This window comes from Dasypus novemcinctus, chromosome 1 (genome assembly GCF_030445035.2).
Source record: "Dasypus novemcinctus isolate mDasNov1 chromosome 1, mDasNov1.1.hap2, whole genome shotgun sequence".
Lineage (NCBI taxonomy): Eukaryota > Metazoa > Chordata > Mammalia > Cingulata > Dasypodidae > Dasypus > Dasypus novemcinctus.
In genome coordinates, this window is record NC_080673.1 from 14,531,177 (window position 1) to 14,541,932 (window position 10,756).

Genomic DNA, 10,756 nt, shown 5'->3' on the forward strand with positions numbered 1-10,756 from the left:
TTGGATTAGGAGTAAAATAAAATAAAGTCTGGATGAAAGTAACTGCCGTTCTAAGGTGAAAGCTGTCACTAACGCAGCATTAACATGCACAACCATGGAATAGTACCCAGCTTACCTGTCTCCCAATAATGCTTCCTATTGGCAGAAACTAAAAGGGGGAGGATTGGCAAAAAAGAAATGTAATTGGTTGGTTATCATTCCTGGTTACCAAAGCAGATTAAAGGGGCAATGGAATTTGCAATTGAGAGGTAGCAATTTAAACACACACAAACCATCCATGAGTTTTGCGTTGGAACAGGAAAGCAATGAAGAATAAAAAGTATTATTCTGGAAATCACCTTTATTTAACAGCTTAATCTCAATTTCTTCAAGTGGAATAGATGTCTGGGATTTTCTATCAATGACTTCTGATGAGTGCATGAACATTTCTACTGCCTGAAGACTAAAACCTAATACACAGGGAATTTAATTAGGGATTTGGTTTGTTTATGGAAGCATAAGTTTTTGTTCTTCATTCATGACTCACTTTCGTTGGTATCCTCCTTATCAGAACTTTCTTCTTTTCGGGGTCTCATGCAAAAAAAAATTAACAAACATAAAAGTAAAGCAAGCAAAGGAATAATACCAAGCAGTGGTAAGAAACTCTTCTCTTTTTCCACCACTTTTCCCTTGTTTGTGTTTGTCCCAGGTGGTGGTCCACTGTCAATACTACCTCCACTGCCATTCAGATAGCAGTTTGGTGGGGCTCGTCCAGCAACACAATGGCAATGTTTTTTATTGTTGCACACCCCCATGTCATGACAGTTATTACTTGAACAATACTGTTCCAAAACAACACACTTTCTGTGGACACAGATCTTTTCTCGACCACATTTTGAGCCATCGTTCACAACACCAATATCAGGTATGGTCATCCCAAAATGATAGTCGGTGCCCCAGCACGTGACACTGCCAAAGTTGATGGTATGCACAGTAGAATGCTCGCTCAAAAGGGGTATTTCTGATACATTCTCACACTGGATTCTTCCACAATGGCTATCAGAGATTTCACATCTTATATATCTATAATTATCATTTTCATTCATTCCACAGTGTCCAAAACGGTCGCCACGGGTGTTGATTTCTACATAACAAATCTCATCTGCGCTTCTGGCTTCATTGCCAAAAATCTTTCTACACTGTTCATCACGGCTAACACATGTCTTTTCATAACAGTAGCCATTGCCTGGGCATGGTGTCCCATTCTGCAAATATACATCTTCTCGGCATTGATATGTTGATCCATCACACCATTCGGGAAGATCGCATTCATTGACCGCGGCTCTACACACAGTACCTGATGACATAAAGCGGCAGTTTTGACAACACCCCCCAAAAGCACAAACAGCCCTAGGAGCCAGGGAGCAGTCTGGCCGACAACAGGGATCTCCTTCACAAGATTTTACGGTTCCACAGTCACACGCCTCTCCTATTTCAACCACATTATTCCCACATTTCGGCGACACAGCATTCATCAGTGGATATACTCTGTTGCGCATGCAGGTCTTAATGTTGATGACATTCCAAAAGGCAGAATAACTGCAATTACTAAATTTAGTTGATGCTGTTTTTGTTGGGTACATTATGCATTCAGGGTCCGCACATTTACAGTATTCCTCATCATGAGTCATACCCAAATTATGACCAAGCTCGTGTGCCATTGAATTTGCAAAACTAACGAGATTATAACCTCTGAAACTAAGAGTTGCGCAATTAAATGCAGGAGTACATATTTCCCCAACAAAGGCCAAACCAAGAAAGATACCAAATGATTTATCTAAAATAAGATGTACTACGTCATGGCGAATACGGTCACTATAGCCGCTAGTACGCTTCCACCGGCATAACTCTACCAGAAGATACTCCATGTTATCATGTGTAAGGACGTTTCCGTTAGTCCAGACCTCCATACCAGCTAAAAATATATCAACCTCCAGTGGTTGGTAAAGTGAGTCTACTAAATTTAGAACATTGAGAACTTCCTGCTGCACCTTTGTCTCATTGCTATCCAAAGTAACATATCGATTATGGTCTACTATAATTGCCATTTCAATAGTCCACACGTGGGTCCACCATCCCTCATAGGAGCTTTGCCTCAGAGTATAATTACCAATCCTCTGCAACTTTAATTGTCTTTCTATTACCTCTTCAGTCAATCCACATCTCATGGGTGGGAATTGTGTTTCCTCACTGCCCATCTTATATACCAGATGCTCAAATGTGGCAGAAAACATTTTGGGTTTGATTTCATAAGTGGTATCATTTATCTTCAGCATTCCTTGAAAGCCCCTAAAGCAGGTACTGAGGACAACCAGGGATTCGGGGTCCCCCTCCACATAACCATGATAGTAGCAGTCATTTTGAATAAAAGGCTGTTCCTCATGGAGAGCACCTTGCTCTGTGTATGTGAACACTGGGAGGTTTCTGGCCAGAAAACTCTTCTTGACCTTCATGTGGACAATGTGTCTCTGGCCTCCAAAGTGCAGGCTGTAGCAGAGCCAACCTGAAGCCTTCATATGTTTGCCAGTGCCACTTAACCTCAAGGGAATCACCACTTCTGGGGAGCTGTGGTGCTTGGAGGGTTCATCCAAGGACCATCCAGAGAAGAACAGGAACCCCTTCAGCCAGAGCAGCAGGAGAATGCTCCTTATATGCAATAGGGTCTCATCCCCAGCCATTTTAGACCATTATAGGATCAAGGGAGAGTGCAGAAGATGGCAGACTGGAGGCACAGCTGGTCTGACTCCTTTTAGCTTGTCATAAGCAGCACAGACCTGTAGAGATCTATCTTCTGTCAGAGTAGAACCACCAGAGTGGCACAACTACAAACAAAATAAAAAAAGAAGACAGCAGATAAGTGTTCTTCAGACTAGGCTAGGATTGGTAAGGAAGAGAAGGGTGTGAGATAAAAGAAATTAGGTTTTGGCTCAAGATATAACTGAATATACTACAATATATTTGCTCTTAAATATAGGTGAAACAGAATGAGACTGGGGAAGTGTGCAAAGAATGACTATTAGCTAAAGATTCATAATTAATTGGAAACTGGTTAATCAGTTCATATGGATTCATGATATCAGTCTCAATAAATAAAGTCTATGAATATTTCTAAAATATATACTTATAACAAGAAGGTTTTAAGGGAAAAGAAAACACATCATTCTTTGCTGCAAGAGTCTTGACATTTTCCTATTGACGTGACATAATATTAATAGAACCTTATTCAAATTGAAGTGATAAGTTATTTGATCATATTACTCAGGAAGCATAAAAACGTTCTCATATATAATTTTTCATCTGTATTTTTCAAATATTTCTTTATAACAAGGTATGGTTAGGATCTATTTCTCTTAAACCCTTTACTCATTTCTGCTTGATTATTTTATCTTCATTCTAAGTTCTTTGGTCTCTTGTTTCTAGAAATATTTCCCACTGACTTCTGGAATCCTCCCTTCATACAAAGCAACAACAATCATCCTTCTTTTCAAACTTCTTCTTGGAAAACTACTTACACTTAATGTTATTAAAACCTACAAGTCAACAATGTGAAGTCTTGGGGAATGGAAAATTTCCATTCTCAGAATGCCTGTTTCACATGTAGACCAGATGTCAGGTTCCAATGTTCTTTGATTAACAAAGCCACTTCCAATTCTCTAAAAAGACTTCCATCCCATTACACCATTTTACTTTTCTTTCTAACCCTTACACGAACATTACAAAGCAGGGTCCTCAAATAATTTGAGGGACCTGCAGAAACCTCAAAGAATTTGGTACCTTATTTATGCATTTATTCTTTAGCTGTAATTTCATCTACATTTTAACTTTGATTAGCAAGCATGTCGATGGCAGTTCAACATCTAGTTTATTATTTTACCTTTACAACACACCTTCACAGATCTTTAGCTGTCACACTGTGACTAAAATATGTGTCTTATTATCATCCCTAATCAGCCTAAATTCTCACATCTTAAATATTATAGTTTACCACAACTTTTATTATTAATCAAAACAAGTGTTTACATTTCTAGAGGATTCAAATAACTTTTCTTAACACTTAATCTCACTTTTTTCAATATTCCATCAATTTTCCTTTTTCCCCTAAACTCTATCACTTCAACCACTGTTTGCTAAAATTTTCAACCCAAACTGGACTGATCGTCTAACCTGCTTTCCCATTATGTACAAGAGAAACTGTGAATACTGCTGGGAAAATAAATTCTATACTACGACGGGGAGTTACTTAAAAGAGGAAAATGCATTCAGAATTGTTAGTTGATATATTGATACCACAGCATAAATGATGAAATCATGAAGAAACGTTTACGTCACTCTTACACTTTTAATTCTTTATCCTTTGATTTCCCCAATGCTTCTTACATTTCTGAATTTCTGAATGTCCTTTACTATATGTAGGGTTAGAGGCTGAAAATGGACATTATATTTTGTTTTCAAAATTGTTACCATTGGGCAGTGGACTTGGCCCAGTGGTTAGGGTGTCCAACTACCACATGGGAGGGCCATGGTTCAAACCCCAGGCCTCCTTGACCTGTGTGGAGCTGGCCCATGCACAGTGCTGATGTGCACAAGGAGTGCCGTGCCACACAGGGGTGTCCCCCACATAGGGGAGTCCCACGCGTTAGGAGTGCACCGTAAGGAGAGCCGCCCAGTGCCAAAAGAGTGCAGCGTGCCCAGGAATGGTGCCACACACACGGAGAGCTGACCCAACAAGATGACACAACCAAAAGAAACACAGATTCCCGTGCCGTTCACAACAGAAGCGCTCACAACAACAGAAGCAGACAAAGAAGATGCAGCAAATAGACACAGAGAACAGAAAATGGGGTGGGGGGGAGGGGAGAGAAATAAATAAATAAATAAATAAATAAATAAATAAATAAAATAAAATTGTTACCATTGACTTTCAATCATGGTAGTTAGTTGCACTGAGTAGAGGAATACTAGTTTCAGACTAAACATTACCATAATTATCAAAGCAACCCAATCATTATACTTGGGTTTCTTGGGTACTTCCCCACTTTTAAAAAACAAGCACTTTTGGTGGGGGCTGGCTTTTTTCCATTCAGATCATATTGCAGGTCTGGCCTAGACCCCAGTGCCACCTCCAGCAGGGAGGAGCCTGTGGGGACCTGCTCCAACCTCTCTGGGAAATTACCAGTCAAGCCATGGCAACCAGTGATTATTCCACTCTGGCAGCGTGAGCTGCCCCAGGAGCTATTCTGTGGTTGGAATTGGAAGCTCCATTTCCCAGAAACAGGGGAGGAGGAGACTGTTGGCTGCTGATTTCAGCTACTGAGGTAGACTGAGGTATCTTGGATATTAAGAAGAAGGTTATATCTTGGCTGGCTAAGATATAACCCTGGGAACAATTGGGGTGTCAACCAGCCCAAGTCAGAAAGAAGCCAGTAGCACCATTTTGGCTCCACTCCCAGCCTGAGGGGAAGCTGGGCTGCCTGAAACTCTCAGTGTCCGCAGCAACCAGTTTCTTTCAGGCAAATTGGCCTGCAGCCCTAGCCTAGGCTTCAGTCCCACCTCTGGCAGGGAGGAGTCTGAGGAGCCCTGCACCAGCCTATACAGGTAACTGCAGGTAACTTTGGCTGGCACAGACTGAAAATCAGAACTCTGAAGGGCAACTGCAGTCATCTTGAACCCACACTGCATAGACTGCTGTCCACACCTGCTGCTCCATCCCTCCCCTAGGCAAGGGAGAAAGGGATGTGAAGCTTAATCAGTCTCTCTGGGCAACTACAGTCTAGGCTGGCACCTGAATTATTCCATACAACTGTGACTCTGTCCCTACCCCTGGCAAAAGAGAAAGTTGGAAGAAGCTTCATTGGACCCTGGGGCAATGAGGGCAGCTTGAGCCTCCACAACTTACAGCACCAACTACATGCTTGGCTCCTACTGCACAACCAGCAAGGGAGAAAGGATAGTAAGCCCTAAATGAAAGAGAAAAATTGCACCCAGAAAAAATATCTAGTAAGCAGATGTGAAGACACCAACAAAAAATTACAATCCACACCAAGAAACAGGAAACTATGGCTCAGTTAAAGGAACAAGATAAACCTCTAGGTGACATAAAGAAGTTGAGACAACTAATCATAGATGTTCAAACAAATCTTAATAAATTCAATGAGATGGCTAAAGAGATTAAGGATATTAAGAAGACATTGGATGAGTACAAAGAAAAATGTGAAAGCACACATAAAAAATAGCAGATCTTACAAGAATGAAAGGTGCAATGAATGAAACATTGGAATCATATGATAGCAGATTTGAAGTGGTAGAAGAAAAGATTAGTGAGCTTGAAGAAATGACCTCTGAAAGGAACATACAAAAGGACAGATGAAGAAAAGAATGGAAAAAAATGAACAAGTTCTCAGAGAACTAAATGAAAGCAACATGCATGCAAACATACAGGTCATAGATGCCCAAGAAGGAGAAGAGAATGGAAAAGGGAAAGAAGGAATATTTGAAGAAATAATTGTAGAAAATTTCCCAACTATATTGAAGGACATAAATATCCCTGTCCAAAGCACAAAGTACTCTCATCTGAATAAATCAAAATAGACCAAATCCAAGACACACATTCATCAGAATGTCAAAAGCCAAAGACAAAGGGAGAATTCTGAGAGCAGCAAGAGAAAAACAATGCATAACATATAAGGGATATTCAATGAAATTAAGTGCCAATTTCTCACCAGAAACCATGGAGGCAAGAAGACAATGGTCTGATATATTTAAGAGAAAAACTTCCAACCAAGAATCTTATATCCAGCAAGACTGTCTTTCAAAAATGAGAGCAAGATAAGAATATTCACAGATAAACAGAAACTGAGAGAATTTCTAAGCAAGAGACCAGGTTTTCAGGAAATACTAAAGGGTGTGCTAGAGCCTGAAAATAAAAGACAGGAGAGAGGGGTGTGGAAGAGAGTCTAGAAATGAAGATTATATCAATAAAAGTAACTAAAAATGTGAAAATAGTGGTGAAAATAAAATATGACAAATAAAACTCAAATAGTTAGGAATAAACTTAACCAATGATGTAAAGCATTTGTATTCAGAAAACAGCAACTCAATGTTAAAACAAATTAAAAAAGCCCTAAATAACTGGAAGAACATTCCATGCTCATGGATTGGAAGACTAAATATCATTAAGATATCAATTCCACTCAAATTGATATACAGATTTAATGCAATCCTGCATTAAATTCCAGCAGCATTTTTTTTAATTGAAAACACAATCTTTAAATTTATTTGGAAGGGTAAGGAGTCCTGAATAGTCAGAAACACCATAAAAAGGAAACGTGAACCCTCATCTCCAGACTTTAAATCATAATACCTACCTATAGAAAACAGCATGCTACTGGTCTAAAGACAGGCACAATAGACCAATGGAATCAAATTCATGGTTCAGAAACAGATCATTACAGGTATGGTCAAGTGGGCTTTGAGTAGCCTGTCAAACTCACACAGCTAGGGCAGAACAATCCATTCAACAAATGATGCTGAAAGAATTGGACATCCATAGCTGAAAGAGGGAAAGAGGACCCCTCTCTCACATTTATCCAAAAATTAACTCAAAATATATTTAAAAAAACTAAAAATAAAAGCAAAAACCATAAAACTTCTAGAAGAAATTATTGGAAAATATCTTCAAGACCTGGTGGTGGATTCCTAAAGGAGATAAGAGAAGGACTGAGTAGACTACGATGTTCAATGTATGTAGTCATTTTTATTAGCTTTACTGTAAAAGTGTGGAAATGTATAGAGTGGATGGTTAACACACAGTAACAGCTAGTTTATAAATGGGGATGTGACTGAAAATGGTAGCCTAGTTAGTAAATGCCAATTGACAGAATGCTAGATAATAAACTAGAACTGTACAGTAAACCAAGAGGTGGATGAGAATTGTGGTTGATAGTACAGATACAAGAGTGTCCTTTGTTAGCTAGAGCAAATGTATATCCCTACTGCTGGGTGTTGGGAATGTGGAGAAGCATGGGAAAAAATACAGCTGGAGTGACCTATGGACTGTGGTTAGTAGTAATAATATAATATTCTTGCATCTATGCGAAAGATGTACTGTGTTGATACTGAGGCAGCATGGAAAATGCAAGCCAAATGTACACTGTAGACATGGTAACAATCAGATGATATTATTTTATCTGTAGCAAATGACACATCACATTGTGGTGTGTTGATGGAGGGGTGTTGTTTGGGAATTCTGCACATGTGCATGATTGTTTTGTAAGTTAACAACTTCCGTCATAAAAAATATATTTAAAAAATAATAGGGTGGGTTGGAGGAAAACACACTTAATGTAAGATAAGGACTATGATTACTAGTAAGATTTTGACAATATTCTTTCATAATTTGTAACAAACATCTCATGACAATGCAGGGTGTTGGTGGAGGGTTGATGTATGGGACCCCTGTATGATGTTGTGCATGTTTGCTTTGCAAGTTCACAACTTTTACTATACAGTTAATTGGTTATATATATATTCTAATATAAATGATATAAAGATAATAATAGGCTTGGTTGGGGGAAATACTTTGTTTAGTAGTAATATTGTGGCAATGCTTTTTAATCATTAGTTAAAACGGTTTAAGAACAGTGCAACTTATTGGTGGTAGGGTGATTTTTTTTTTTTATGAGAGTTCTGTTTGATGTTATATATGTTTGTTTTGTAATTTCACAACTATTATTGTACACTTATTATTTATATATGTTTATGTACGAGTGATATACTTCAATACATTTTTTAAAAATGCATTTTTTAAAAATAAAAATTTTTAAAAATAAATTTAAAAAAATAAAATATTTTTTAAAAATAAAAAAACAAGCATTTTATTTCACAAAGGGCCAAGTACCAACAAGAATAAAGCAAGATCTCTAGATGACAATTTTGAGGATGAACAGTTATTAATTGAGTAAAATCTAAAATCCCAATTTATACTCTATGCTACTTTTGATGTATATTTAGTAAATGTTATGGAAAATGGTTGTTACAATGGAAAATGATTATTTAAGAAGAATATAACACTGATGAAAATTTACATAACCTATATAAATCTACCAGAGTTTCTTCCTAAGACCTCTGTTTGGGACCAGTTAATGAGTGGAGAAGATTCCACAGAAATGCTGAATTTTCTTTTTCTTTATTACATTATTTCATGTAATGACTCCAGAGACCATATTACTTAAAAAATATAATATTTCCAGTAATGATGTAGACTAGATTTTTAATAGTACAGTGAATTCAAATTAGACTCTTCTTCATCTTCTATAAGTTCTTTCATTTTCTTCCTAAATTTACTTCAAATTCTTCAATACCCATACCTAATGGCCAACTCTCTTCTTACGTTATTTCACCCCTTGTTTTCATAATTGTGAAAAACAAGTCATTTGAAACACAAAATAATGTCTCTAAGCCAGATAAAATAAAATATAATTGGAAATATTACAGGGTATAAATCATTGTCAGCATCTGAACACTGAAATGTTTTACCACTTAGTAACTATTGTTTGTATGTGTCTGTGTGCATGCACATGCCTATATACACTTACACAAAACTGGGTGTTTCTTGCTCTTTCGAATAAACTCTGGAATCACTCGCCAGGAGAATCAATGGTTTCCATGATTCTATCTGTGGCCCTAGTCAGAGAGAGTTTGTACTGCAGATGTCAATAATCACAAAAGATAAAGGTTTTTAGTAGAGACCTCACATGACAATAACAAATATAAGTCTTCTTCCCTTGTCTCTCAGTTTATTAAGTTCTAGATTTAGCTGCTTGGCAACAAGACTTTCTTAGTTCTATTTACCATGGCAACTAACTTTGAATTCCTCTCCATCTTGCTTCATCATTTCCATTGAACTTTATTTCTAATTTCAGTTCATTATGAATGAATCCAGATAGCTTCCTCATCCCCATCCAATGTGCTCCTTACATACACTATGCTTCTTTCAGCTTCACTACATTGCTCATACTATTGTTGTGGATATAGATTGTTTAGTCAATGTCAAATCATATTACAGAACACTTGAAGTACTTCAATGTCCATAAAAACTTACTTCCATTGTAAATCTTTTGTAATGATTCCATAATTCAATAATCAGCTGTAAGTTTCTTTATAATATCAAACAAAAACTCAGAGATACTTATTTCTGCACACAAATTTGTTTCATCATTGAGGGAGAACTCAATAAGAAAAGGCAAACATAAAATTATGAAAAAGAAAGATTTTACGAAAAAGTGTGGGAATACATTTAATAAATAAATTAACTTGGTACTTATAAAAGAGATTAGTACAAGAAATCTGCTTTTAGTGGAAATAATTCTGCTTGTTTCTTAACCTTAAGAGTTTAGCTGTGGTACAGAGAAGTTTTTCTATAGTAATTGAATGAATTTAGTATACCACAAAAGACATATGTGCAATCTCGGCCTCATTCTAGTTGCTATGAAACCATTTGTAACTAGGACCATTTGGAGATATTATTAGTAGTTAACATGTGGTCAAATAAATCAGAGTGAATCTTAAATTTTATTAATGAAAGCCTTATAAAGAGAGGTAATTCAATGGCAGTTAGAAGAAATTAGCACTCATAGGAGAGGAATAAGGGCATTGTCATGTGATGCAGGCATTTGCAAATCAAGAAACCTTAAGAATCATGGCAAACCATTACCAGAAC

At 37.3% G+C, this 10,756-nt stretch overlaps 1 protein-coding gene across 1 annotated transcript; it reads right to left on the reverse strand.

Moving 5' to 3' along the window:
• Window positions 1–322: 322 nt before the first annotated feature.
• LOC101444094 (disintegrin and metalloproteinase domain-containing protein 20-like) lies at window positions 323–9,818 on the reverse strand. Its single transcript, XM_004458670.3, has 2 exons — window positions 9,633–9,818; window positions 323–2,861 (listed from the first exon to the last, which is right to left on the reverse strand). Exon 2 carries the CDS (start codon window positions 2,715–2,717, stop codon window positions 516–518), a length of 2,202 nt encoding a protein of 733 aa, XP_004458727.2. The 5' UTR covers window positions 2,718–2,861; window positions 9,633–9,818; the 3' UTR covers window positions 323–515.
• Between the last annotated feature and the right edge of the window lie 938 nt (window positions 9,819–10,756).